The sequence below is a fragment of the Colletotrichum navitas genome (genome assembly GCF_030913465.1).
Source record: "Colletotrichum navitas strain CBS 125086 chromosome Unknown LY79scaffold_10, whole genome shotgun sequence".
NCBI classification, from domain to species: Eukaryota; Fungi; Ascomycota; class Sordariomycetes; order Glomerellales; family Glomerellaceae; genus Colletotrichum; species Colletotrichum navitas.
In genome coordinates this window covers 511,883-539,439 of record NW_026850556.1, presented here as the reverse complement: position 1 = coordinate 539,439, position 27,557 = coordinate 511,883, and the positions used below count along the sequence as shown (strand labels likewise).

Here is a 27,557-nt window from a genome sequence, read left to right as displayed (position 1 = left end):
TGCAGCCGGATAGGATGAGTAGCTCAGCCCATCACCAACCCCGTGGTCGCCGAGCCTGATTACCCCGCTGACAGTCGTGAAATTCTCAGTCGTAGCCGTCTCTACCACTTCATCGCTCATTCCCGGGTGCTTTTGTCATAATTCTAGTCTTGGGGGGGACAGCATGTCGGGACTCGAGATCGCCGGCGTCGTCCTCGGGGCCTTTCCCGTCCTCTGTGACACGGCCAAGGATCTCGGGACGGTGTTCAACAAGACAAAATCATGGTGGCAGTTTGAGACGTCCTTTGAGAACTTTGTCTCGACGATAGCCACCCAGGAGATTGCCTACATACAAGTCCTGGAGCGCTTGCTCGATCCCTTGGACATCACGGACGGAGATTATGACGGCCTACTGAGGAACCCGAGGTCGACCCTTTGGCACGAACCGCACATCCAAGAGGAGCTGCGGCACCGCCTGCCACAGAACAAGTTCACATGGTTCATGTGCAATCTGTCGGAGCTCAACACGGCAATCGAAGGACTGCAGAACCTGCTTCCTATTGACAAGGCAAGACCATGTTGCATTGCAGCCTTTGCCTGACAACTAATCCATGATCCAGTCCCCAAAACTGACCGAGTGCACAGGTCTACTACCTGGATTCTACTAATCTCGAAAGCGAGCTGTATCGTTTGCAGACGAGCTTCAGTAGCGAAAAGGACCGCCTTCTGAAGCGTATCACGAACATCAACGACGACCTGCACCAATTCTTCGACAGAGCTTCAACAGTGACCAGACCCCCCGCTACGAAGCCGACGATCCCGTTCCGCGACCTGCATAACCAGGCCGTCACATTTTACGAATGCCTGGCCCGCTGTTGGAAATGCTGCTGCTCGGCTGCGCACACAGTCGGCATCGCGACTCATCCAGCGATTCAAAAGCCGCCTCGGGCGGCCGAACGCGGATACTTCAATGTCCTTTTCGAAGCCGAAGCTAATCCCAAGCAACTACGACTGCAGGTCGAGACAGTTACAATTGTCGACTGTATGGCAGCCCTCGACCCTGCGCCGGCTGCACCAACCATCAAGACTGACGCGGCCATTGAACTGAAGAGTCAGATGCTCGTCAAGAGCCAACTCAAGTCGGCCTCGAGCGCAGCAAGCGAAAACAGTATTGCCACTCTAGCGCTCACATCCTTGTCGATATCGGTACAGGCACGCAAGACGCCGCCAAAGTCCATACTCAAGAGCGCGGCGAACAAGTTGAGAAAGCTTCAACATCGGAAAAGTCCCGACAGCTCCCAGGGGCTCAAGACCTCGACCGAGCCAGCGTCGCTCTCCAGTCTCAGTACGACTAGCTTGTCAACCAGTACCACCACACTCACCAGTGGCTCGAGTCTAAAAGAACCCCAACAGAAGTGAGTTCAAACCACTTTCTCCCTTTCCCCTTGACGATTGAGGTTGACCGTCGTCTAGAAACGGATTATCGCGTTCTCAAAGTGACGACTCGTCCACGACGGTACGATTCGTCGACGCAGAAACCCCGCCATCTTCGGCGCAGACAGACGAAGGTCGAAATAGAGAGGTCAAGAGCCTCTGCGACTTCGTGACGGGTGCCGACACTCCCCAATGTGACAAAGGTAACACGCTATCGCTCGACGAGGGCCGGCGGGTGATACTGGAACCCGAGCCATTGGATCAGAGCACCCTCAAGGCGGCGACTACGCAATCCATCGACCATTTCCTCCAGACTACCAAGGCGAGACACAGCCGTCTCTCCGTCGGCCTCAGCTTCGCTCTCACCCTTCTCTGCCTGGCCACGTCGTCGTGGATACCGACGCAGCCGTCCAAGGACGATGTTTTTCTCGTCTGCTGCGAGTCGAGCGGCAAGATGCCGAAGCGGCTGGGGCCCTACTTCTCGCGGACCTCGCGCGACATATGCTCGTCGCCGCCGTCCGGCTCCAAGGACAGCGGCCGGGTGTGGGACGCCAAGGCGTCGCTCCTCCTCCTCGGCGTCGTGCTCCTCGAGCTCTTTCACGGCCAGACGCTCGAGCAGCAGTCGTCCTGGGCCGAGTCGCTCGGCGACGACGGCCAGCCGAACGAGAGCACGAGGCTCTGCGGCGCGTTCCTGTGGGCGTGCAGGGCCGAGGAGTCGCTCAAGGGGCACTTTGGCAGAGAGCTCGGCGGGGCGCTGTCCGAGGCGATCCGCAAGTGCATCTGCTTCGACTTTGGCCGGGACGACGACCGCGGCGACCTGCGACTCGCCGAGGTGGTGTACAGAGAGGTCGTGGTGCCGCTGGAGAGGTGTTGCCCGCAAATGTGAGCGGCCGACGAGGATGATGTAGGCGGGGAGGGGGCAAACAACTCTTGCTATGAACAAGGGCACCCACCGTATAGCCGACACTGCCCCATGTAGTAGCCTCATACATACTCTATACAACATGCATGCACGACTGTCATCGGAAATGGGAGGAATTGCAAGTAGTCAGTCAGTCCCATGTACTCCGTATTGGCCGTAGACACAAAGGGCCACCCGCGTACCATGTGTTCTGCTATGTTGTTTAAGACGTATAATGGCATGAGTCTAGGTGGTTGGCACTTCGTGTCAGCGGCACCCATCGAAGCATGGTAGCCATTGGGCAAGATTACGAGTTCAAAAGACACACGAGCAGCGACGGTGGCACCAACACATGGATGATGGATCATATACAGAGCTATATATCTACGCGAAAGACTCCGAGGATCCTGTATCCGGTATGTTTTTTGTCCATAAAAAAAAGTCGTCTTCAAATTCTCCATTACCCTTTGATCATCTGTAATTCGTACATGACATATAAGCTAGATACCCAGACATAACACGATGCGCGTTTACAGACGAGAGCCGTGGACGACCTTGACGTCGACGACGAGCTCGCGGCCGCTGTCCTGAAGGACAAGGGCGCGAACGCTGCCGCGGCCGGACTCGAAGGCATTGGTGAGGCGGGTCCAGAGGTTGGACTGGTCAATGACGGGCAGGCCCTGCTTGACGTCGCCGGTCTCGGTCATGGCGGTGACGTGGCCGTCAGAGACGTCGAGGACGCGGTACTGCTTGAAGATGGGGCCGAGCATGGTCTGGACGACGACGCTGGGGGCGGGGTTGGCGATGAAGGAGGACTCCTCGTGGAGCTGCTTGGTGAAGAGGTCGACACCGAGGTAGCGGTACTGGCCGGTGGCAGCCGAAGTGGAGATCTTGATGACCTGGCAGGGGCGGCCCTGGAGCATCAAGAAGTCGCCGAGGCGGATGTGGTGGCAGGGGATGGTGACGGTGTTGGGGAGGAGGGGGGGACCGCCGGCGGCGGCGGGGGCCGGAGAAGCGGAGCGGCGGGAGACGGAGGAGCGCATCTCGGCAACCTCGTAGCGATCAGGGCCTTTATGAGGATGAGCAATCTTGTCAGCCAGCTTGTGCAGGCCTTGGCGGAAAGAGTGATAGTGGCCTGGCGGTGCGAACACCTTTCAGTCTCGGTCCACATGAAATGGGGGGAGCGAACTGCGCAACCGAAACACAAAACGAGCCAAAGCAAAGCACCGCACTGGGGGGGGGGGGGGGGGAGTGAGTACTCGGGGGGCGGGGGATGAAAGCTTACCCTCTTCGTCGTAGTAACCCATCTTGGACTTGTGTTGGGGGCGGGAGACGTGAGCGGTCTCGACGGTCTCTTCGGTAACCTTTACGGTTTCCTGGTACTGAGGGCGAGGGCGCTCAGAGTGGGATTCGACGGTGTACTCGTCGACGTGAGAGTGGTGAGAGTGACCCGCGTGGTGAGAGTGACCCGAGTGGTGAGAGCGGGCAGGAAAGTGCTCGACGGTGACTTCCTCGCGGTGGTAGGTAGGCTGGAAGCGTTTGCGGTACTGGCGTTCGATCTTATCAATCGGGTTTACCAGGTGCTCGTGGTGGCGGGTGTCAACCTCAACACGAGTGTCGTTGTGGATATGAGTGTCGTGGAACTCTTGAGTAACGTGCTGGACAGGAGGGGCAGGGCTGGACAGGAAGAAAAGAAGAGAGAGGTCAGTCGATGTTTTGATGATGGGGGAGCTCGACGGGGAAGCTTTTTCGCTCCGGGAGACATATTTGATGTGACATGCGGTTACTTGGCCAACTAGGGACTAGGGTGCCGGGGGAGGGAGACGTCCAGGGTCCATGACTGGCGGCTCGTAAAGGACAAGGAGGGAAATTTGGTGAAAGACCGGGGCGTGAGCTGAGGCGGTCCCGAGGCCGGGGGTAGGGGAGGGGGTAGGGGAGGGGAGGGAAGAAGCGAGGTGTGAGAGACAGACAGGTTGCCAAGGGGAGGCGGAGGATGGGGTGAGGAGGACGAGGAGGAGAAGGCGGTGACGCGTGTAGGTGTGTGTGTGTTGTTTGTTTTGGGGCTGCATGGGGAGGGGGCTGGGGGGCTGGCTGGACGAATCGATGGATGTCGTACCAATACCGTAGCCGCCATTGCTGCCCATCGAGCAAGCAGCACACACGGCTGACGGGGGGGGAAGGACACACAAAAGTATCTGATGATTCCCGGCCACCCCATTAGGGAAAGAGAGAAGAAATAAATGACAGGACAGACAGAGAGAGAGAGGGGGGGGGTGACAGAAGACGCAGAGGAAAAGAGGTCGACATACCGGTACTCCTCACGGTAGTGGTGGGACTCGTGGTGGACACCGGGACGGTGGTAATGTTCTTCGATACGGACCTCTTCTTCGCTGAAGCGCTGTTCTTTCCGAGGAGGAAGCTGCTGTTCGGCGGCGGTGGCAGTGAAGGAAGAGTATTGACCTTCCCGTCCGGGCTTGAGAGGCTTCTTCTCGGGGAGCTTGATCTCAAGCTGCTCGTGAGTCTGGGTGACGGTCTGGGTCTGGGTTTGTGTCTCACTCTCCTTGTAGGTGGAGGGAAAGACGCTAAAGGGGACGGGGATGCGGGCTTCAAAATCCAGATTGGCGGCCTAGGGGCGCAGAGAGGAGAATCTTCTAAGCGTTCCCGGAGTGAGGAAGGCAAAGAAGAGTATCCTCTTGCTTCGTTTTCCTAAAAAAACAAAGGGGAAGGGAAAGGTGGAAGAAGCCGGTCGTTCGAGTGACGCGCGCTTCTTGTGCTTTTCTCTTCTCTTTTGGATTTTGGAGGAAAGGGGGCTTGTGCCGACAAGAGGGGATTGCGAGATGGGCAGAAAGGGCGGTTTGAAGCTTTGAAGATGGATGGGGGAGGAGGGAAGAAGGAGGGAGAAGAGGGTCGGTCAAGATGTGCGATGCGGATTGGGTTTTGAAGACGGGGGGGCTGGGGAGGAGAGCACCGATGGTTGGACGGAGCAGTAGGCCAGAAGCAGGTGAGCAGCGGTGATATGCAGAAAGACGAGGGTAGCCAGGGTTGCCGGGGCAAAGGACTAGGCTGGGCTGGGTGAATGCTGTGTGTCTGGAGTTTCTGCGTGCATGTGGGACTAGAACTGGGATAGGCGGATGGATGGATGGATGGATGGACGGCTACGAGTGGATGCCGAGGCCGTCAGGGACTTGGGACTCGAGCGGATTGTCTCGTCTTGTTTTTGGCGTGAGATATCGAGATGAGATGGGGGAGGGTCTGGCTTGTCTTGTCTCGGTGGGGTGATGCGAAGGACAGATTGTGCGAGCAGAGAGGGTACGGATACCGAGAGCACTGTACGGATACTAGTTAGTGTGTATCGTAAAAACAAGCTGGGTCAGAGAAAGCTGCCGAAGCGAGCGTGTGTTGGGTGGGAATGTTTACATTGGCTCGAGCAGCTGTGGATGGATGTTGCATTGTTTATTGCGTCCTGAACAGGATTGGTCTGGGGATTGGGAGGAGAGGGTGGAGATTTGACATGGGATGGCAAGGAACGCAGCTCCAAGCTCCATCCGAGCTTTGATACCGGAGAGAGGAAGAGAGAGAAAAAACCTTGAACTGCGGGATGGAAGTGTGAAGGCCTTGCATCTGAGGTCTCCACGGGCTTGCCAAGTCAGGCACCTTTTTTTTTTTTTCCTTTTTTTTTTTCTCCCTCTGGCGCGGCAGGTATAGTAGGCAGTAGCTTCTTTCCGTCCGTCCCCCCTCTTGATGTAACCTGGGAAGGTACGAGTAATACATCGTACTATGCACTTACCTGACTGGACTGAACTGTCTAGGAACCTGGCTGGGGTGGGGCCTGGCAGAATGTGAACGTGAGCATTGGCGGTACGTACCTCTCTCTTCCTCCATTTCTTCCTGCCCTCCAACCTCGAATACACATACATACACATACGTAGTACATAGTAGATACAGCACAGCGCCTAGCGACACCAATTGACAGCTCGACAACAGAGATACGTCGCCAATTGGCCCAATGGGTCGTCTTTACCTCGAGATTCAGCTAGCCAAGTCAGTCACAGTGAACCTGGCTGTCTCTCAACGCGTGCAGCATAGCTGTCAGTTTGGCGGGAGGCGCAACGATGGGCTGCCCTAGAGCTTTCTGGTGCGGGTAGCGGACACTAAACCAAGGTACAGACAGGTAAGGTACGAATGGTGAACAAAGCTCGGGCACGCATGCACGCACACACACCTCGGGTACATTTGGCGTTGCGCACTATTTTAGGCACCTTGCGGCGCACCGGGCAATGCCGGCTAGCTAGCCATGCCATGCCATGCCATGCCATGCCGCCATCCCACCTCCAACTCCCAAGTCCACAGTGGGCCGTTCAGCACAGCTTGACCACGAATTGATAGACCGACTGACCGACCGACCGACCATCAGCCCGACCTTCGCTCTGCCTTGTTTATGTTCTTCCCTCCATCCTAGATTGCACCCGTTGTGGTCCATGAGAAGCTGAGAACCTTCCATCGACGTCGCCGGGCTGGTCCTGACAGACCCATAACGCCCAACGAACGGAAGAGGACCAATTTCCTGTCCTACGGCCTCGGCCAGTCAGATGCCGTGACAGATGCCATAAGCTCTAGCTTCCCCCAATCAACCCACTGTCGCTTGTCTTCCCTTTTGGCTGGCACCTCGACCACGAGGCGAAGAACAGACACTAACTAGCGAAACCGCCACGGACTGGCGCTGGCGTCTCTTGCCGCACTGCTGACGGCTGTCGTGGATTGCCTACCTACTGAAACTTGTCTGAATCGACTGATCGCATTGCGACCTTACGAATACCTTCTGTGATTACGTGTCGCAGACCCCGTCCGTCACATTTGGCAACTTGACTTGTCAACCCGCCCGTCGCAACCAACAAACACGACCTGGGGTGGCTGGGTACGACGATCTTCGTTTTGTCCACGGCCCAAATGCCCGCTATCGACTGTCTGCATGGCCCGGATAACCTGGCTGTGATAGCCCCGACACCCAATTGGCCAGTCTCGGAGTTTCCCCAACCACCCTTCAGCTCCCATCGCTTTGCCGACCCGGCGCCTGCTGCTGAGGCCCTGGCGAGAACCACCAATTGACCGCTTCTCGCACCTGTACGGGCATCGAACAATGGGTCAATTACATCGTGGAATCCCTCCATTGGACTGTCCGTCTGCAACCGCCGCACAACTCATGCAAGTTGACGGTCGCACATGCAAAACGAGGCTGGCTGGCTGGGCTGGCTGGCGTCTTGCTTCTTTTCCCAGTAACGATTGGGGGGCCCAGCGACGTGGCCAAGGCGAAGTACCCTACCACCTAGCCCACCTTACCCTGACTTAGGTGCCTGGCGGATCCCGCCCGCAGCGCCCGGATGGGGTCCTTGTCAAACCATATCCGTCCATCGATGGATCCATCCAGAGTCATGATGGAGCAACGTCTCCGACCCAGGTTTGCCCTCGCTCGAGGAGAATCTGGTACGAAGGAGGCTGGAGTTGTAGATAACCGCCAACCTCCCAGCTCTGGGTTGTCCCGGACTCCCGATTGAATCTTGCTTTCTCTTGACGCCTCTCACTGGCACCAAACCAGGCGAACCGGTCGGGCACGGAGCTCCCTTGGAGGGGCCCTGGTTGCCGTGACAACCAACGACAGGACCCTGGTTCTCGCTCTAACCGCATAGGGAAAGCGCCTTTTCGGTCCGGCAATGTCGCTTTTCGTCGCCGGCGATATCGCGGAAGGGATGAGGGTTTGGTTGTGTTGTGTTGACGGATCACATGAAAGCTTCCCTGGCCCTCAGTTTTGTTGCCGCGCCGCTGCCCGCTGTCTGTTGTCGGTTCAATGTGCACAAATGGCAATTTGCAGAGAGGTTTGTTTCGGACTCCAACAAGCAAAAAGGAAAACTAGGGACCCATTGTATTGCAATTCGAAACGGCGGGTGGACATTCGGATATGCCAGGTCAACTATTTACACCGGCAAGCGCAAAGCCTTGCCTAGTCATCGACTATCGGGTTTCGTTTTCCCTGGCCCGCGCAATCCACTAGGGTCAATTCGGGCAAAGGTGGAAAGCCTCTCTGAGCGACCGCCGAACCACCCATTCCGATTTGGAAGAACTCCATGGCGAAACCTTAATGGCCATATATTGAGCCAGCTGAAAGGGCTGGAGGTCTGCTGATCAGTCAGATGACATGGCGATAGACGGATCGTCCTAGACTTGAAGGAAGTGCGCCGTCGTTCGGTGTCATCGCACGGAATGCAGCAATAGACAGGTTTTGACAGCTCGCCTGTCGATCAAGATGCTTGCCACTCAAGTCAACGTCGCAGTTGACTCTGAAGACTGATGAAGACAATTGTATGCATTTTGGCTTTGATTTGATACGAACTGTTGACCTGATGCCTCGTCTACGTAGTTGATGGAACCGGTATTCCGACAGCATTAGATTAGTCGGTTGACATCTTTACTTGGCTACTCGTAGTATGGCGCCATGAAGAGCCAAACGGGCAGGCCCGGCCCGAGTTCTTATTTCTCTTTTTCTTTGATTTGGGAGCTGTCAGTCTTGGGGGTGGCGTTTGAAGCTCACTACGAAGAGACATCGAAGGTCTTTGATGAAGCTCAAAATGTGGCGTTACAAGTTTGGCGATGCGTCATCGCCGAACGCCCAGGAGCCAGACTTGAGCAAGCATTGCAACGATTGTCTATCACCCAATTCAGCCATTTTAGGAGTATAAATTTTCGTAAGTCTCTCATCTCGACAGACTCATCCTAAAGTTGAAACATATTCGCTTGCCAACAACATCTTGCTGAGGTGACAAAGACAAGCTCAACGGCAGAGAACCGCGCACGTGACGTCATCGTGGCGCACCCATATTTCTAAAGCTCTTCAGCCACGAGTGCCCCGCCATTATTCACTCGCATCACAGATTCTGTGCCCCTCAGTTGATTCATTCCCATTACGAAAAGCCGCCACGAGATACCCGGCGCAGAACTGCCACACACGTAGCCTACCTTACACAGCTCAAGAAAGTCGCCAGAGAAGCAATGAAGCAGCGATTCTCCTCCATCGACGTCAAGGTCATCGCCCACGAGCTCCAAGAGAGCCTCACCACCTTGCGACTGGCCAACGTCTACGACCTCTCGTCCAAGATCCTGCTGTTCAAGTTTGCGAAACCCGACAACAAGAAGCAGCTCATCATCGACTCTGGCTTCCGATGCCACCTCACAGACTTCACGCGTACCACAGCCGCGGCGCCCTCCGCCTTTGTCGCACGGCTGCGCAAGTATCTGAAGACGAGACGTCTGACGTCAGTCAAACAGATCGGAACCGATAGAATTTTGGAGTTTCAGTTCAGCGACGGCCAGTACCGACTCTTCCTCGAGTTTTTTGCTGTAAGTACCTATTATTCGTACCGGAGTCGCCGGGACACGTTAATGACCTTGCCTCTTTGCAGAGCGGAAACGTCATCTTGACCGATGCCGATCTCAAGATTCTTACACTATTGCGAAATGTTCCCGAAGGCGAAGGACAGGAGCCTCAGAGAGTGGGACTGAACTACTCCCTCGATAACCGACAAAACTACAAAGGCGTTCCGGACTTGACCAAGGAGAGAGTGAGGGCTGCGCTAGAATCGTCCGTCAAGAAGAGCGCGGCAACTGCGACGGCAGGCAAGAAAATCAAGGTGAAGCCAGGCGACGAACTGAGGCGCAGTCTGGCGACGACCATCACCGAGCTTCCCCCGATCCTGGTGGACCATTCGTTCCAGATCACCGGTTTCGACGGCAAGACAAAGCCCGCCGAGATTCTCGAGAACGACTCATTGTTGGATGCGCTGTTGAAGGCCTTGACTCAGGCACGAAGCATCGTGGAGGACGCGACCAGCTCGGCGACAGCCAAGGGATACATCTTTGCAAAGTACCGATCAAAGGCCGACGCCGCGTCAGACGCCGCGCCGGCAGCCGAGGGAGAGGAAACAAAGAGGTCGGATCTCCTCTACGACGACTTCCACCCCTTCTTGCCCAAAAAGTTTGCCGACGACCCCACGGTTAAGGTTATCGAGTTCGATGGCTACAACAAGACCGTAGACGAGTTCTTCTCGTCTCTGGAGGGTCAAAAGCTTGAGTCAAAATTGACGGAACGAGAAGCAGCGGCGCGGAGGAAGCTTGATGCCGCCCGATCTGACCAGGAGAAGCGGATCGAAGGTCTCCGCGGGGCACAATCCATCAACGTCCAAAAGGCGACAGCCATCGAGGCGAATGTGGAGCGCGTCCAGGAGGCAATGGACGCCGTGAACGGTCTCCTCCAGCAGGGCATGGACTGGGTCGACATCAGCAAGCTCATCGAGCGCGAGCAGAAGCGCCACAACCCAGTTGCGGAGATCATCAAGCTGCCGCTAAACCTCGCCGAGAACACAATCACCCTGTTGTTGGGCGAGGAGGAAGATATCGAAGACGATGAATCCAACTACGAGACGGACTCGGACGCCTCTGACAGCGAGGACGAGGACAACGGCAACAGCAATAAGCAGAAATCGGGCAAGCGGCTGGAGGTCGACGTCAACATCGCCTTGTCGCCCTGGGCGAACTCGAGAGAATACCACGAGCAGAAACGGAGCGCCGCGAAGAAGGAGGAAAAGACGGTCCAGCAGTCCGTGATAGCGCTGAAGAACGCCGAGCAGAAGATCCAGGCGGAACTGAAGAAGGGTCTGAAGACGGAGAAGGCCGTTCTGCAGCCTATCCGTAAGCAGATCTGGTTCGAGAAGTTCATCTGGTTCGTCTCATCCGACGGGTACCTGGTGCTGGGCGGCAAGGATGCGCAGCAGAACGAGATGCTGTACAAGCGATACCTTCGCAAAGGAGATGTCTACGTCCATGCCGACATGCACGGTGCCGCGACTGTCATCATCAAGAACAGCCCGAGCACCCCCGATGCGCCGATCCCACCCTCGACGCTCGCTCAGGCTGGGACCCTGGCTGTGTGCAGCTCGAGCGCCTGGGACTCCAAGGCCGGTATGGGCGCCTGGTGGGTGAACGCCGACCAGGTTTCCAAGTCTGCGCCTACAGGAGAGTATCTTCCCACGGGAAGCTTCATGGTCCGCGGCCAGAAGAACTTTCTGCCTCCGGCCCAGCTGCTTCTCGGCATCGGAATCATGTTCAAGATCAGCGAGGAGAGCAAGGCCAGGCATGTGAAGCACAGGCTGTACGACGACGCTGGCCTTCAGGTTTCGGCTGACGACAAGGGTCCCGGGGAGCCTGCGGCGGATGCTGCTGAGACCAGGGATGAAGACTCGGATGATGCGTCGGACATTGGCTCGGAAAACGACGAAGACGAAAAGCCTCGAGGAAACCCCCTCCAGAACGTTGAGGCAGACGAGCAAGATGATTCAGAAGAGCATCTTGCTTCCGGAGAGTCCCCTGCCGAGGAAATGGACAAGCTCAACCTTGAAGAGAAAAAGACGAACGAGAACTCTGCCGACGAGGGGGACGAGCCAGCCGAGGGAGAGGAAGAAGAGAAGGAAGACGAGGACAGCGACCAGGCAGCCACGGGGCAGACATCGTCGCCAGCAGAGCGCACCGGTGCGGCGCCAAGCTCCAAGGCCAGCGAAGCAGCAAAGGAGAAGCAGAGACCGGCCAAGCGAGGTCAAAAGGGCAAGGCCAAGAAGATCGCCGCCAAGTACAAAGACCAAGACGAAGAGGACAGGGAGGCGGCGGAGATGCTGTACGGCTCCGCCCGCGGCAAGAACAGAGCGGAAGCGGAGGCGAAAAGCAAGGCGGAGCGAGAGGCTCAGCTCGCCTTCCAGAAGGAACGGCGGCGGGCGCAGCACGAACGGCAGCAAAAGGAGACGGCCGAGCACGAGGAGATCCGCCGCCTGATGAACGAGGAGGGCGTCGAGGTGCTCGACTCGGAAGAGCTGGGCAAGATGACGCTCCTCGACTCGCTCGTCGGCACGCCGCTCCCCGGCGACGAGGTCCTCGAGGCGATCCCCGTGTGCGCGCCGTGGAACGCCATGGGCAAGTTCAAGTACAAGGCCAAGCTGCAGCCGGGCGCGGTCAAGAAGGGCAAGGCGGTCAAGGAGGTGTTTGAGCGGTGGAAGTCGGACTCGTCCAGGAAGGGGGCGCTCGACGAGCGCTCGCAGGACACGGAAAAGATGTGGCCGCGGGAGGTTGAGCTGATCAAGGGCCTCAAGGCCGAGGAGTCCATCAACGTCGTGCCGGTCGGCAAGGTCAGGGTCATGATGTCTGGCGGGAGCGGCGGCGCCGGTGGCGCCAAGGGACAGCAGCAGGGCAAAGGCGGGCGTGGCGGACGCGGATCCAAGAAGAAATAAGGACGGGTTAGATAGAGGCCGAAGCGATGGGATCTAGCGATACATCAAGTCTATAAAGAACAGCGTCCTAGGCGCGCGCACGCACTAGCGATTCTTGGAACACGCTCCCCTCTCCATCCGTACCAAGCAGACAAGACCAGGAACCCAACCCCCACCCGCACAGTATTTGTCCGCCCCCTCAACGCTTCCTGTTCGCGACCTCGAAAGCCCTCAACACGTCCAGCCTTTGGGCGTCCGAGGTCCACTCGAAGACGACGCGGCCGCACCGGCCGGCGCGCACCTCCTCCTCCGTGGCCCAGACGAACGCGTCGTGCTCCTCGGGGTCGACGACCACCTCGGCGGCGGCCCCCTCCTCGCCCGCCGCGGCCTCGACCTCGACGAGGTAGGTGTACTTGCGCCACGTGTCGCGGCCTGCGGCGGCGCCTGCTGCTTCTGCTGCCATCGTGTCGGCTTCTTTTGTGTTGGCTGCCGCGGACGAGGCCTCCACGACACCCACGCCCACGCCGCCGTCTGCCAGGCCCCAGCCCTGGTCGCCCGGGACGGCCGTCGCGGGGACGCCGGGCCCGGCGCCTTCCCACTGGTAGCAGCCGACCAGGGCGACGAAGCGGGCGGCGCGCAGCCCCGTCTCCTCCCACAGCTCGCGGGCGGCGGCGGCGAGGGCGTCGCGGTCCGGGGGGTCGGCGCCGCCGCCGGGGAGCTCCCAGCGGTGCGGGAGGGCCTTTTCGCGGGCGGAGCGGCGGAGGAGGAGGATCCTGGGGGTGGCGGCGGCGCCCCCTGCGGAGGTTGAGGGTGCGGCCGGGGCCGGGGCGAGGACGGCGGCGCTGACGCAGAGGCGGTGGGTGTGGTGGGGCGAGGAGGACGGGCGGTAGGGGTGGAAGCGGAGGGTGTAGGGGAGGACGGCGGGGGCCGTGGTGTAGGACAGGGGAGGGGACGGCGGTGCGGGCGGCATATTTGGGGGGGGGGGGGGGGGGTTTCTGGAAATTGTGTTTGGTTGCGGTTGGTGTCGGAGAAGGAATCAGGATAACGTTGTGAAAGTCGGCGGTTGTGCTGGGATTTATTTATACAGGGCGGGTGCCTGGTTCACCTGGCTATTGGTGGCTTGCCGGATGCCCACTAGTAGCGTTTCTGTTTTGGATGCCTGGAGGTCGGACGTCAGACTCGGCGGGATTGGGCCGCTTCCGAACGCGGGTGCGGGGGTGACATCGGGAATTTGTGGAGCCGGGCTGTCGGGCGGAGTGCGGGGACGCCCGCGGCCGATTTTGGCAGGAGCCCGGAGCGCCTCCGGAGCGACGCGCCGGTGTGTCCGACGGCGGTTCGTGCGTTTCGTCTTTCGCTGGGGAGGTTGCAGGTTTCTTCGCAACGCAGAAATGACGAGTTTGATATGGAATGAATAGGTATGGACCAATGCGCCCTATATTGGTTGTGCCACTGTTGGAGACAGGAGGCGGACGATGAGCTTTCTGCCTTGTAATATGGCTGGGTTTGGACAAGCCTTGACGAGACGTATTTTACAATTGAAGGACAGGAGTACGCATACATATAAATATATATAGAGGCATTTATGCAGTGTGTCTTTGAGAAGCAATGCGTTCGGAACAAGCCTCGTCGCTCATGCCGATTGTAAAGCCGTTTACTCGCCTTGGCCCGGGCGGTCCTCCAGAATCTCAGAACTCTCTGCAGAGCTGGCAAAGACATTCCAACAGTCCTCCCGCTCGCCAGCAGAATGGGCCCGATCACGAACCTCGTCCCCCGCCGCGTCCCTGCGCGCGTACCTGTACGACACCCGATACCCGCGGTCGGTCGCGCGCGAGCGGACCGAGACCTTCTCGAACGCGTCGACGTAGCGGTACCTGTAGTCTTGCTCGCCGTCGTACGTGTAGGTCGCCTCGCGCTCGAACCTGTCGCCGTCCTTGAGCTCGAAGACGTACCCGCGGTCGTCTTTGTGGATGTACACGTAGTCGGGCACGTCTTCGTCTTCGTCGCCGGCATCCGTTTCGTCCGGTGTCGCCTCGCTATCTGTACTGTCTGTACCATCCGTAGGACCCTCGCTATTCTCGTCGTGCTCATTTCCGTCCTCGTCCTCCTGCTCCAAGTCGATATCATCCAAATCGGCATCGTTTAAATCGACATCATCCAAGTCAGCATCGTTTAAATCCTCATCGTCCCAATCCCAATCCTCTTCGCCGTCTTCGTCATCTTGGTGGTTTTCCGGATTGACCAACACGTCCATGAGGTCGATCACCCAGCTGATGGACCGGTATCGGAACAAATAATGAACACCCAAAACACAAACCGTGAACGGTAAGCGACGGAGTTTGTGAGGAAGCCAGTCCAGGAACTTCATTCCAGCCTGGCTGTACCAGCATTGAAGAGAGCCCGACGCGTCAGAGACCAGCTCGAATGCAATGATGGCCGACAACCGCGCCAGAAGCGCCCACAAGAGGAAGCGGGCTCGGTACGTCCAGATTCTGCGGGCTGTAAGCTCCGCTTCGGGGGCTTCATCGCCGTCGTCCTCAGCTTGGTTCAGATGTTCGAGAAACGTGGCGTTAAACCTGCCAAAGAGGAAAATCAGGGTCGCGTAGTGGCTGCAAGTCGTGTACAGCGAGAACGGCTCGGCCGACCTGCAGAGAAACGCAGGGTTCACCCGTGCGAGCGTGTGCCACCAGGACATGCCGCGGTAGTCGTCCAGGGCGCCGATGACGAGCGAAGCGACGGATGAAAGAGCGCCCCAGGCGGCAACGTAGCGCGGGTCCGGTACCGCCTGCCCCGGCGACCGCCAGAAGTGCAGCGGGAAGACGAGCAACGCGAGCGCCAGCTCGACGGCGAAATCGGCGCTCGATTGCAGGGCGGCGAGGCCGAGCTTGATGCCGACGTCGCGCTCTGCGAACAGCGTCAAGGCGAGGGTCCCGAGCAGCCAGCGGCTCTCCAAGCGCTTCCCCTGCCAGGCAAAGAACAGCGCCCTGAGGAGCACATTGCGGAAGAAGAAGCACTCGAAGACGCCGATGATGATCAGCGCGGAGGCAAGGACGGCCGCGTCGTAATAGATCCTCCGCAGCCATGGGGGCAAGGAGTCGATCTCCCGCTGATTGCGGGCTACTATCTTTTCAAAGGGATCAAGATTGTCTTCGTTGTCCATTGGGACGTCCTTGAGTCGTAAGCTGGCGGTTTTTTTTACAATAAATGGAATGCCGATGATGAGCTCTAGTGATCTCTGTCTGCCTAGGAGTCGCGTGCATCATGGTTTTTCCATGCTCGGTCATATAGAACTTGTACCACTTACTTTTGCTACATGACGGGCTACCTTTCTCCGATGTTATTGCGTGTGAAGATGGGAGATGACTTGGGATAGTCCAAGTGTAGGAAACGACCCGGACGGGTGCGCAATGGCCGCAGGAGCTGCAAATTTTGATATCGTGATCCTTGGCTCCGGACAACTCTGTTCGTTAGAGTTGCTGCTATCATTCCACCAGAAGAGACATAGACGAGGGAACAAAGACCCAAAAGAATATCTTGATTGAATTTAATCCACATCAATGATGCACCAGTTGAGAACGATTTCGGACTGATTGTGGTGTCTGGCTCTCTTCTGCATATCGCTTAGACCAACGCTTCCCGTCAATTTGGCATCTCAGTTGAGGGCTAGTCGACGCTCACGCCTGAATGAGCGGTGCGTCGATCGACGGCCTGGAACTTCAAATGAAGGGACAAAGTTGGGTTGATTGATAAAGCGACGGGGCGAATGAGCTTAAAGAAGCTTTCTCCTGAGAGTGTTGCGCCTGCAAAAGAAACCAGCGGGGGTGACGCCGATTCAGGGTGATGCGAACTGTGCCAAGTTGCTTCCAACATCCCGCACGCCAGCCGCTACCTGAGTTTGCATGGGAAACTCGTCCAAGGTTTGTTGGTATCACGACCTCGAGAATAGAGAGGCTGCCCGTTGTCCCAAGGGCGTGGTGGTCATGAGGTATCTGTCCGTGCAGGGAGTTCGTGAGCTGTGTGGGGGTTTTAGAGTCTTTCACTGTAAGGTATCCCCAGGTGTTTGGGGCGTCCCATGAGTGTATCCAGGTGTCTTGTCAGCAAGAGGACTCATGAAAGCCTGTTTATTCAAAGCATCTGAAGCAATTGGATAAAAACCCAGGTTCGAATTCATGTGTCCTGTCTAAACAACACCGAAAGCTATGCTTCTAAAGCAGGAAGTTCTGTCAATCAAGTTTGTCGCCATCGTTGTTCTTGTCTTTGCCCTCGCGACGCGAAACATTGGACATTGAAACCTCGGCGAGACTGAATCCTTCCTTATACTTCGCAAATTCGGAATCCAACCGACACTCGATCATTGTCGATAGGTCCCCATTGCGGTGGTGTTCCCAGGGGTCATAAACATTGGCGCTGAAGCCGCGTACGGTAGTCTCGAGGTCAGTCACTCTATGACCGAGGTATGGCTTACTCAATCCCAGCAGTCCCTCTTTATACATTGCTCTGTCCAGAGCACCCAGATTCAGACAGGTGCACATATGGTTGTATACCTCTGGGCTCGTGCGTAAGGATACAAGCAAGTTGTCGAGAATGTTCAAAATGAACGCGATCGCATCTTGTCTACGCCAGTCGATTATATCTACCACAGTTAGTGACAATTCTACGCAGAAACGCAGATGCTACTCACCGACCACAATCGATGGGATCGAAAGGTCCATGGTAGGCATTGGGCCCTGGCCCTTCAGAATTGCTGTCTTGGTAATATTCGCGAAGACGTCGTCTCTTTGAAAGACATGTGCGATCAGGAGCCATAGCACGAGGTCTCTGGTGCATTCGGAAGGGAGTTGATTCTTCAGCGCATCAATCCACATTGAAGAGAAGACCTCGACGACTTCGTGGCATTTGTAATAGTCAACGAGAACTGCAATCTTGGCTAGCATCTCGCAATCAACGCGGCGGGGAACGCTCCTCGTTCGACCATGAATGATGTTCATCAAAATGAGCAGCGCTTCGAAATCCCAGTCTGACGTCTCCAGATGGTAGCGTCCGTCAGTGGGATCAGGTGCAGCCTCTTTCCAGGTTCCATTGAGTTTCTTGTCGAAGTAATGCGAGGCCAGAATCAGGTGCCGAGATGAGAGGAGGAATTCGATTTCGGACTCTTGGTGGACATTGGTGTTATGAGATAACAGTGCCGGCTCGGCTTCTGAAGGCTCTTCTGGGAGCACCTCATTCGTGCGCTTGCCCTTCTTTGCCTTCTTATCAGTCTTGTCAGCCTTGTCAGTCTTGGACTGCGGGGCCCAGTCAGAGTCTTCCCAAACTGCAAAAGGCGCGTCGGGGTTGCGGAGAACGAGCACAACATCGCCCTCCGGGTCGATGAATTCGGACTCTTGGTGGACATTGGTGTTATGAGATAACAGTGCTGGCTCCTCTGGGATGGTGTGTGCAATTTCGTCAGCCATGGCGGAACGAGAGGATGAAGGGCATGTTGTCTGGTGGAAGCAAGTTTTGTCTCGAGCCTGGTAGCCTTCTCTTTATACCTGCCGGCATGCAGTCCGGTTTTCATGTTGGGACGGCCGGCGGTCAAGATGACCGCAAGGCGGTTTGAGAGACAGGGCATACGTAGAGTTGCAGGATAGGTACGGTCGGCCTCCCGCAGATTCGCGGCCAATCAAAGGCAGTGCGCCCGTTTGCTGCCTATGTTGGCTGGTCGGTTTGACTGCAGCTTGCGCTCCAAATGGTACTAAACGGTCAATGGAGATGAAAGTGTAATGGATAAATGAGAATAACGGCGGCAAGGAACATGCATGGTAAAGTGACATCGCTACAAAGGTGTTCTTTGCTAGCACTGGTCGCAGCGACACGCTGTATATGGGTACTTCATGCAGTCGGGCTCAATTTACACTCGTCTGCAATTGGTCACGTCTGCGGGCACGTTCGTGGTCCCAGACACCCTCGTACTCGTCATCATGGAGAGACAAATGAAGACGAATGTGAGAAGGCCTCCAGATGGACAGAAGCCAGCGGGGCCGCGAAGGCGCAGCCATGGCCGGCGGGCCGGCAGACTCCTCGGAAAGGGCGGGTCTTATTCGGATGAGAGATGCTCTGCGGGCATGCCCTGTATTGGCGTTCCCCACGAATATACAGGTAGGCACGGCTGCCCAAGCTCCGTCACCCTTAGCTGATGCTATGAATAAGCATTTTCGGATTTTCCAGTCAACTGTAAGGGTCCGGGAAGCGGTTACTAAGAACTTGTTTGGATGTCGAGGAACAGGAAGAGCCGGTGATGCCGGAAGTATGAGGAGTTGCGGGATCTTGGAGGGAGGGGGTAGTATGGTTGTTTAGGGAAGAACGCCAGGACAGATCTGAGAGTAGTAGCGCCTCGCTTGCTTGGCTTCGCCGTTCGATACATCAAGATGCGTCCGTCATAATAGGCAGTACTCGGTCATGCTGGGCTGCAGAGTTCCCCGTCTCGGCTTAAGGGCTAGAGTGACATGCTCGTTAGTCGTGCCGGTGTAGCGTTATCCAGAGGAGCTAGTGGCGCATCTAGTGTCCGAGCTTGCACGCCCCGCGGTTCGTCATGATGCCGCGCCCTGTCGCAGTTTTCTCCGAACCTATTGGTACATCATAGCCAAGGGCCGGGCAATGTGGTATTTGATGTCATCTGCGAGCGCACTGCACTGCATGGCTTCGATCCTATGACAGGGGTTTGTTAGTAAGACATACACCACAGAGGAGCTTGCAACAGCTGCACGCTGATATTCAGGCGCTGGCAAGTCTGAAAATAAAAGCTGAGCACCCTCCCCCGAGCCGCCTCCACCATTCAACAATTATCGCAACGCCACGATGGCAGGGCCAACGGAATCTTTGAGACACACTTCGGCCGTAGCAAGCATGGCAGGTGACGCGACGCAGAGAAGGGAAGGGCTTGCGGGTGGCGCAAGTGCGGGTGGCTCCGAGACACTGCCCGCTCGCGGACGTGAGCTCCACGCGCCTCGTGCGATGGGAGGAAATGATGGCATCCCTCGACAGGCCGGGAGCCTGGAAAAGCAACCGGCGACACGTGTCGATCAACCAATCTTGCCGCAAGGTGGCCCAGAAGCTGCCCAGTCTTCGCATCCTACACACAACATGCCCCAGACGATAGAGCGACGAGAACCAGAAATGGGGACAGACGCGGTCGGAACAACAGTCGAGAACAAAAATGTGCCCGCAACTACGTCAAGATTGGACGGTGGCGACTCGCCAGAAAGCAGCGGGACTGCTCCTGAACGACTTGAAGCCGCCAACCTCAACTCGTACGATGCAAACCGAAACCTGTCTCTTGGGTCTTTCGCGGCGGCCCCGTCGCTTCTGACGCACCCCAATGGCGTCCCCATCTTCCCGGGCATGTCTGCCGAGCAGCAAGTGTCGGAATCCACCGAGGCCACGACGCAAGCGGAGGGCTCCATCGAGGCAGACAGCGATGCGCTGGCGTCCATCTTTGATTTTGACGAAGCGAGCTCGTCCGATGGAGGCTACGGAACCGACAGCGCGACGAACGCCAGCACGTCGATCGAGTCGTCGGTCCGAGACTACTTGTACGAGAACGGGCGACGATACCATCGGTTTCGAGAAGGGCGGTACAACTTCCCCAACGACGAGATAGAACAGGAGCGGGAGGACATGAAGCATGCAATGGTGAAGCTGCTGTGCAACCAGAAACTGAACTTTGCGCCGCTGGGCGAATGGCCGCAGCAGATACTGGACATGGGAACTGGGACAGGCGCATGGGCCATTGAGAGTATGTTGCCGAGTCCCGTACGAGAAGGTTTCGTGATGCTGACGAGTGTGCAGTGGGCGACCGGTACCCCAGTGCAACAGTGCTCGGTGTCGACCTCAGTCCAATCCAGCCAGAGTGGGTTCCGCCCAACGTCAAGTTTGAAGTGGACGATGTTGAAAGCCCGTGGTTGTATCCGGCGAACCACTTCGACTACATCCACTCCCGGCACACGGTCATGGCCATCAAGGACTGGGGGGTCCTTTTCCAGCGAGCATTCGAGTAAGTACCTGTTGGGATTCCGAATCGGCGGTCGTGCTGTCTAACGACGTGGGCGGCAGGCATCTCAAAGCTGGTGGCTGGATCGAGCTCCAGGAAATCCACCACTGCCCCATGTCAGCAAGCAACTCGCTTTCGGCGACTCATCCAGTGGCACAGTATTGGGGTAATGTGGTGCGAGGGCTTGCGAACCTTGGTGTCGACCTGAACGCGGTGGCGGGCGAGCGATTGCCCAACCTGATGCGAGAGGCGGGGTTCATCAACGTGACAGAAAGGGTGTTCCACGTGCCGATTGGGACATGGCCGCGGAACAGAGTGCTCAAGACGGTGGGCATGTACTGGAGAACCATCCTCCTCGACGGGCTACAGGCCATCGCCCTCGGGCCCTTCACCAGGGGGCTGCAATGGTCGGCGGAGGAGACGGAGCTGTTCCTCGTCGACGTAAGGAAGGCGTACCACGATACGTCGGCGTTGATGTACATGCCACTGAGAATCACGTACGCGCAGAAGCCGACGAGTGTGTAGGAGGACGGCAAACAACAGATCAGGGTGAGGTATTTCTCAACTGTTCCCTGCAGGCTTCAAGACGACGGCTAAGAGATGCCGGTGACGGTAACGACGATGGCTCTGCAGATGGGTTAGCGATTGTTGTGTGGTTCTTACAGACGTACGTACAGTACAGTACAGTACAGTACAATCTCGGTGACGGACGCTCGCCTTACACGCGGGCAAAAGGGCGGGAAGCGCTCTCTTCGTCAAGGGGAGACTAGTAGTAGACCAGACGGCATCGATGGAAAAGTGCATGGCATTGTGTCCATCGTGATGGGATGTAAGGCTGGTCGGCGCCGGACGGGATTGGGTGAAGCATATTATCGTCAGTATTGGCAGTCAGTTGCATGGGCAGGAGCGATGCAGGGGTTGAATTACCTTTTCTGGTACTGGGATACCCGTACCTCTGGTAAGTACAGTACGTACCTCCCCAGGTACCGGTAGTTTACTACTAGTTTACTACAGGTACTATCAGGGGGGTACCGGTATGTGGGTACCGGGACTACCTAGACGGCCCCTCTATGGATTTCGCTTTAATCACGTAATACTCACAAATGATTGGTTCGTATCCGCGCCATCTCACTAAGTGCCGATGTTCACTCACTGTAACTTAGTACCTGTAACTTAGTAGTAGTACCGAGACAGGTAGGTGGTTTGACATTACACACACTTTACCCATTCTCTCCACTATCCTATCGGGATCCATCAACTTCCACGCTACCCATGTTTTTTGTCGACAACCTACGTGCGTATCGTATCGGACGAGACGAATGCCGAATACCGGTATTACCAAGAGACCAGCATTGCCTGCCTACCCAGCAACAGAACCACGCAGCTGGGCAGGGTACCATTGGCGAATCGATACGACGACTCCTGCAGCCATCCATCGCATTGCGCTTGGTTTCTTTGCCCATTGACAGGCCCCCCCGTCACCTTTTCCAAGCCTTCGGAACTGTCTCCTCCTCGTCCTCGTCCTCCTTCACCAGCGCCGTGGGATTGATGGTCTTACCACCGCTCAGAGCTCCGAATTCTCAAGGGGGAACAAGGGAACAAACGAAGAGCAAGGCACAGACGGCAATCCTAGCCCATGGCGTCGGATGCCAAAGCAAGGACCGCTGCTACGCTAGTCAACGTCGTCGCAACGATCCAGCACTCATCCCAGTTCCGTCATGCCCGCCATCAGGGAGCAGGAAACACTGGCCGCTTGCCTGGGGTTCCATCCCATTCTTAATTATCTACGGAGTATTAAACAGGAACATTACCCCCCTTTCCCAGTCCTTCGGGTCGCTGTGTCTCAGATGCTCCTCGTTCCCCTTTGGAAAATCTCCAATCTGGCACCACCATCATCAGCACCCCGTGCATTCCGCCCTCTGTTTCTTGCTGCGTGACAGCCCGTAACGACCTACCGGGTACGTCAATTAACCCGAGCCCGCGTCCGTGGGAAGTGTCCGTGTTGCAACGGTTCTGCGTGTCGCCGCTGCTGTGTTACATTCTGCCCCGTCGACTCACCATTCGTGTAAACGACGCGACGCTGCGAGCTACTGGGAAACTAAGAAGCATATACCCCGACTTACATGCAAGGTGTGTGATGCCCCGACACCCTCCTCGCCAACCATGCTCCTCCTAGTTGTCCAGGAACGGTTCTCCTTGGTTTTTTACTTTTTGTTTTTCCACGACACGACCGTATACACTACACTTGCTCCACCTCAAACCACGCTGACCTAAGAAGCGCCCAGCTTGACGGCTTGCATGCAATTGAAAGACCAAGCTGCTCCAACTGTCGCAAAGATGGACAAATTCAAGCTCAGCACATGGCTAGGCGTCGGCTCGTCTCTCGGTGCTGTCGAGGCGGAGGAGACGAAGCCAGAGAGCCCCGCCTCATCGCCGTCGAGACTGACGCAACTTGCCAAAAAGATAGCGTCGGAAACTGAAAAGCTCGAAAAGTACATGATGGAAAACAACCTGCCAATGCCCACCTTGGACCCTAGCGGACCCGGCGATTTTCCCAAGCTCCCCGACGACATTCAGAAGAGCCGCATGGAGATTATCTATGCGACTAGAGAGCTTGAGGCTCTGGCCCACGGACCTAGAGAGGATGTCAGATGGAAGACCTGGAGTGTGAGTAACCCTGCGCCCCTTCCTGTATTGCAGACTCTAACCTACGCGCAGTATCAAGACAGTCTCAGTCTTCAACTTGTGAACCACTTTGGCTTGGGTAAGTGGTTATTTGACGTTGGCGAGACTCGGTACTGATGCCAGACAGCGAAGCTTGTGCCCGTTGACGGCACCATCACACTCGCCGAACTCCAGTCCAAGACGTCACTGGATCCTGTCAACGTAGCCCGCGTACTCCGTCATGTCATGACGAACCGCGTATTCCGCGAGCCCACGCCTGGTGTTATCGCTCATACGGCGGCGTCACGGCTCCTGGCCGAAGACCAAGCGTTACAGGACTGGGTCGGCTACAACCTCGAGGACAACTTCCCGGCTTCGGGACATGTCCTGCAGGCTCTCAAAACCTACCCGGAAGCGACGTCGCTCACGCGCACTGGTTTCAACTTTGCGTTCGACACGGTGGACAAGGAGCCGATGTTCGTCACATTTGGCAAGGATCCCGCCCGCGCCAAGCGTTTCGGCGGCGCCATGCTCAGTCTCACGGGCGGCGAAGGCTACGAAATCAAACACCTGGTTGACAACTACGACTTTGGCGATATCGACGCCAGGGGGGGGACGTTTGTGGACGTCGGCGGCAGCCACGGCTTCGTGTGCGTCGACCTCGCAAAGAAGTGGAGGAAGATGAAGTTTGTTGTGCAGGATCTCCCAAAGACGGTCGAGTCGGCGCCGAAGCCGATATCCGAAGACGCCCAGGTCGCCGAGCGTATCGAGCTTGTTGCGCACGACTTCTTCAAGGAGCAGACGGTCAAAGATGCCGACGGTGAGTCCGAGGCCGCTCGGCGTTGTACGCGCAATGACACTGACCGCAGACAGTCTACTTCTTCCGCTGGATCATGCACAACTACTCGACGCCCTACGCGGTCTCCATCCTCAAGAACCTCGTTCCGGCGCTGAAGCCGGGTGCCAAGGTCGTCATCAAGGACCACTGTCTTCGCGAGCCCGGACAGGAGACGCCGTGGGACGAGAGGGTCATCCGCAGCATGGACATGGTGATGCTGGCTGTGCTGAACGCGCAGGAGCGCAACGAGGCCGAGTACCGAGAGCTGTTCAAGGCGGCAGACGACCGATACGCCTTCAAGGGGGTGACGCGGCCCGCGGGTTGCAGGATGAGCATCATCGAGGCAGTGTGGGATCCGGAGGGCGGCGAACAAGGCGCGGACACGGAGGTGGAGCCGAAGGGGTCCGTACCGACGGGGGTGAAGGAGGACTAACAGCCAGAGGAGAGGGATCGGTCCCTGGCATGCGACGAAACGTGATAGACGGCTTAGGCACCTGAGCTGCCGCATCTGATATCCCATTACAAACAATGCCGTTCTAGACCATCGTCAATGATCAATGTAGTGCCTAGGTTGGGTGAGGGTCCAGTGGCCGAGATCAGGCCAAACCCCACATCACATCTTGAGGTGGGACAACCCGGTCGCTCGCGCCAGTGAGGTACAGTACATGAGTAAAGTTACTCCGCATCCAAAGCATCCACCTATGGCACCCACACCTCCAACGAGGCCTGCTGGCGAAATGGCATCGCGTCAGATTTCGGCTGCTCCAAGTCATACTCTGAAGATTCTAGGTTCGATCCCTAGGTAGGTCGCAAGCCATAAATTTTTCTTTTTTTCTTTTTTCTCCCTCCCCCTTCCCTTCTTTCTGCGGTTGCTCCGTGGAAGCCAGTGGTTTTTGTTTGTATACTTTGGTTTCGTACTGTGCCAGACACGTGTTGGGTAATATGGATCACTTCCTCGCCGAAGTGGTTATTTGTTTCCTCTGTCGGAAAAAGTGTATATACACAAGTTGACTCGTGAATGATATCGGGAGTTTGCACAGGCTCGGCAGTGAGAGAGCTTTTGTGCTCACTGCTTACCGCCGGCTTCAGGGATCACTCGCCGTGACTGGGACGCGCCCATTGAAGCTTGGCATCGTCTGCTCCCCCCCCCGACAACTCCAATGCTAGCAACTTGTTGCCACGACAGCTTGATGGCAAGCGAGACGTGAATCCCAGAGACTTGGGTTGAGGGACTGAGGCTTCTCCATGTTCGGTCCCAACCTTTGCCAGGCAGATTTCCCCGGCGACGGGACGACAGGAAGAAGCAGGGCAGCAGACGGGACGAACAAGAGGCTGTCTGATCCAGAGGATATCAAAACTCGGCTGAAAATATATTGAAAACGATTCAGATAACTGACGGGACTGAAGGAAATACCGCCTAGCTATCTGTGCAGTGTTTGGTCTCAGAGAAGCTCTGATACAGAAGGAGCAACTGCTTTCCACTAGATACTTGTGGTAGGCCACATAAGCGGTCTAGCCCGGTTCACGAAGCAGATGGATATCACGATACGTATAATCCGATACGCAATACTTCTGGCCTCATCTCAATCTCTCGATAAGGTACAGAATACCCGATAACGCAGAGCAACTACTGGCGAGTTGGCAAGCAGAAGTGAAAGTCGTCGCCAGCAGAAGCTCTAAAAACACAACAAGCCGCCCGTTTAGCTAGCTACGCACATAGGAACGACTACACAATATAAGATGGAATCCTGGGGATTGATCAGGATACATACAATTTATGTTCCATCCAATTCCAAGCAGGAAGAAATGAAACGAAGCTGCCTGTTTATGAGGTAATTTGGCGTCTTGCCTATCGCGCCTGCCCTTTCTCACCTGCTCCTTCCTCCCATCTGAACTTGCCCTTGCCCTTGCCTGTCCTCTCTCCTCCTTCCTTTTACTCTTCCGTCTGTTTTTATTTACTATAGATGGAGAAATACTCCTTGCCCACAACTTCCACTCCTCTGCTCGTTCACACATAACTTCAGCCCTGTGAAAGCCATTCATAGGCAACGACAACAATAACAGCAAAAGCAGTGCGCTTTTGTTGGAAAATACCCTTCTCCCTGTGTGCAGCCCTTCTATCTATCACTCCTCATCATCCTTTTGTATACTAACTGAATATTCAGAAACAGGGACAAAGAGGACAACGCCATGTTCACACACTTTAAGAGGCTCCCACCAGAGATTCGCGCCGCAATCTGGAAGTTGGCCTTTGGTGGCGGCCACATCGTCAGCCCGGAGGCAATCAAACACACCCCACCAGCTGCCAGCTTGGCAAACAGGGAATCTTGGGCAGAGTACACGAGACTGGAGTTTATGGTGACCCTCGGCGGCGGGCGCGTCTACTTTGACCCAGAGACCGACATTGTTGTCTATTCGCGACTCACAGATTGCCCCCCTGAGCAAGGCGACCCTCGACTGCAGAATGACATCCACCGAAAGTACCGCAGATACGTCGCAACAAACGGGCGAATGCAACCCCCTCTCCTGCCCCAGCCCATCGCGAACCCACACCCGGGACTCAGGACTGCCATGATCATCACAGGGATATCGCATTCCAAAGACCACACTCGGATGACATGGGAACCTTTTTCGCGCGACAGGAAGGATTTGGTCGAGAGCCATAAGCGAGACCCCATCATGAAGTTGCCTAAGATGCTCATCAAAGACTTTCCGAATTTGGGGACTTTGTGGCGCGCGGGAAGCTGTCCGTGGAGCTGTAAATATCTCACCTATGATCAATATCTCACCTATGACCGCTGCACGGGCGGGTGGCCCCCCAAGTTCTTGCAATTCCGATACTACAGCTCGTCGGAGCGCGTTATGATCAGGGACATGCCGAAGCCTGCCAGACGCGAGTTCTGGAGGATCCAGAGGCAAGCCACACGAAGCCGCATCGAACAATCGTCGGCTTACAGAGTCGTGGCGGCCATCCACATCATCCGTGAGAGGGATATCGCACCTGCCGACATGACGGACGGCTGGAGAACCGTGCGGACGTTCGAAGAGGAGACGGCGGGAGGTCGGGATGAGCTGGAGTCCGACCTCCTGCCTGATAGGCTTTGGTGGATGATCCTCGGGGGAGAGATTGGTCGTTACATTGGTTAGGACGATTTGGAATTCATTTCATCCGAGGAAGAATCCAGACCGGGAGAAAGGCAGGCAGGCAGGCAGGCAGGCAGGCAGGCAGGCAGGCAGGGAAGCCGATCGCGACATGCAGGATACCTCACGACCCGGGGAAATATCGGATTTTATAGCGTCGATCGAGGGCTGCCATGCCGTGAATCAAGCAGGCCCATCTCACGAATACGACCAGTTTGGTCCCATTTCCAAGGGTCAGACGGACATGGGATCAAAACTTGGATCCGGTTTGAA

At 56.6% G+C, this 27,557-nt stretch overlaps 11 protein-coding genes and 1 non-coding gene across 12 annotated transcripts; 8 read left to right on the top strand and 4 right to left on the bottom strand.

The window, feature by feature from the left end:
• Nucleotides 1-163: 163 nt before the first annotated feature.
• On the top strand, nt 164-2,631 carry LY79DRAFT_677078 (uncharacterized protein; the record flags this gene model as incomplete). The annotated part of the gene is made up of 3 exons (XM_060564476.1): nt 164-492; nt 618-1,394; nt 1,453-2,631. The coding sequence occupies 3 exons, from the start codon at nt 164-166 to the stop codon at nt 2,297-2,299; spliced, it is 1,953 nt and encodes a 650-aa protein (XP_060417771.1). The 3' UTR covers nt 2,300-2,631.
• Nucleotides 2,632-3,872, bottom strand: LY79DRAFT_36047 (translation protein SH3-like domain-containing protein). Its single transcript, XM_060552737.1, has 2 exons — nt 3,600-3,872; nt 2,632-3,383 (listed from the first exon to the last, which is right to left on the bottom strand). Exons 1-2 carry the CDS (start codon nt 3,619-3,621, stop codon nt 2,845-2,847), a joined length of 561 nt encoding a protein of 186 aa, XP_060417770.1. The 5' UTR covers nt 3,622-3,872; the 3' UTR covers nt 2,632-2,844.
• A 4,107-nt stretch (nt 3,873-7,979) lies between these two features.
• On the top strand, nt 7,980-8,646 carry LY79DRAFT_35939 (uncharacterized protein). The gene has a single exon (XM_060552729.1). The coding sequence runs from the start codon at nt 8,093-8,095 to the stop codon at nt 8,489-8,491; it is 399 nt and encodes a 132-aa protein (XP_060417769.1). The 5' UTR covers nt 7,980-8,092; the 3' UTR covers nt 8,492-8,646.
• A 448-nt stretch (nt 8,647-9,094) lies between these two features.
• LY79DRAFT_625990 (uncharacterized protein) lies at nt 9,095-12,636 on the top strand (the record flags this gene model as incomplete). The annotated part of the gene is made up of 2 exons (XM_060562104.1): nt 9,095-9,703; nt 9,766-12,636. Exons 1-2 carry the CDS (start codon nt 9,356-9,358, stop codon nt 12,634-12,636), a joined length of 3,219 nt encoding a protein of 1,072 aa, XP_060417768.1. The 5' UTR covers nt 9,095-9,355.
• A 178-nt stretch (nt 12,637-12,814) lies between these two features.
• LY79DRAFT_667077 (NUDIX hydrolase domain-like protein) lies at nt 12,815-13,585 on the bottom strand (the record flags this gene model as incomplete). Its single annotated transcript, XM_060563322.1, has 1 exon — nt 12,815-13,585. The coding sequence occupies one exon, from the start codon at nt 13,583-13,585 to the stop codon at nt 12,815-12,817; it is 771 nt and encodes a 256-aa protein (XP_060417767.1).
• Nucleotides 13,586-14,266: 681 nt separating this feature from the next.
• Nucleotides 14,267-15,892, bottom strand: LY79DRAFT_701136 (uncharacterized protein; the record flags this gene model as incomplete). The annotated part of the gene is made up of 1 exon (XM_060564919.1): nt 14,267-15,892. The coding sequence occupies exon 1, from the start codon at nt 15,770-15,772 to the stop codon at nt 14,267-14,269; it is 1,506 nt and encodes a 501-aa protein (XP_060417766.1). The 5' UTR covers nt 15,773-15,892.
• Nucleotides 15,893-16,835: 943 nt separating this feature from the next.
• On the bottom strand, nt 16,836-18,065 carry LY79DRAFT_508599 (uncharacterized protein; the record flags this gene model as incomplete). The annotated part of the gene is made up of 2 exons (XM_060553959.1): nt 16,836-17,245; nt 17,294-18,065. The coding sequence occupies 2 exons, from the start codon at nt 18,063-18,065 to the stop codon at nt 16,836-16,838; spliced, it is 1,182 nt and encodes a 393-aa protein (XP_060417765.1).
• A 1,927-nt stretch (nt 18,066-19,992) lies between these two features.
• On the top strand, nt 19,993-21,166 carry LY79DRAFT_587761 (methyltransferase domain-containing protein; the record flags this gene model as incomplete). Its single annotated transcript, XM_060560814.1, has 3 exons — nt 19,993-20,386; nt 20,440-20,644; nt 20,704-21,166. The coding sequence occupies 3 exons, from the start codon at nt 19,993-19,995 to the stop codon at nt 21,164-21,166; spliced, it is 1,062 nt and encodes a 353-aa protein (XP_060417764.1).
• Nucleotides 21,167-21,872: 706 nt separating this feature from the next.
• On the top strand, nt 21,873-22,797 carry LY79DRAFT_35842 (uncharacterized protein). The gene has a single exon (XM_060552721.1). It carries the CDS (start codon nt 21,914-21,916, stop codon nt 22,586-22,588), a length of 675 nt encoding a protein of 224 aa, XP_060417763.1. The 5' UTR covers nt 21,873-21,913; the 3' UTR covers nt 22,589-22,797.
• A 181-nt stretch (nt 22,798-22,978) lies between these two features.
• LY79DRAFT_587760 (O-methyltransferase) lies at nt 22,979-24,576 on the top strand (the record flags this gene model as incomplete). The annotated part of the gene is made up of 4 exons (XM_060560813.1): nt 22,979-23,308; nt 23,360-23,405; nt 23,454-24,125; nt 24,179-24,576. The coding sequence occupies 4 exons, from the start codon at nt 22,979-22,981 to the stop codon at nt 24,574-24,576; spliced, it is 1,446 nt and encodes a 481-aa protein (XP_060417762.1).
• A 290-nt stretch (nt 24,577-24,866) lies between these two features.
• LY79DRAFT_t61 lies at nt 24,867-24,953 on the top strand. Its single transcript has one exon. It is a non-coding gene; the product is annotated as a tRNA-Arg (tRNA).
• Nucleotides 24,954-26,333: 1,380 nt separating this feature from the next.
• LY79DRAFT_647495 (uncharacterized protein) lies at nt 26,334-27,290 on the top strand (the record flags this gene model as incomplete). Its single annotated transcript, XM_060562491.1, has 1 exon — nt 26,334-27,290. The coding sequence occupies one exon, from the start codon at nt 26,334-26,336 to the stop codon at nt 27,288-27,290; it is 957 nt and encodes a 318-aa protein (XP_060417761.1).
• Nucleotides 27,291-27,557: the final 267 nt, after the last annotated feature.

Excerpts from the sequence above, each read along its gene's own strand:
- LY79DRAFT_35939 (XM_060552729.1), top strand. The coding sequence starts at position 8,093 with ATGAAAGCTTCCCTGGCCCTCAGTTTTGTTGCCGCGCCGCTGCCCGCT.
- LY79DRAFT_36047 (XM_060552737.1), bottom strand. The coding sequence starts at position 3,621 with ATGGGTTACTACGACGAAGAGG. Across the intron at positions 3,384-3,599 it reads GGGTTACTACGACGAAGAGG|GCCCTGATCGCTACGAGGTT; the intron begins GTAAGCTTTCAT and ends ATCCTCATAAAG.
- LY79DRAFT_35842 (XM_060552721.1), top strand. The coding sequence starts at position 21,914 with ATGTTTTTTGTCGACAACCTACGTGCGTATCGTATCGGACGAGACGAA.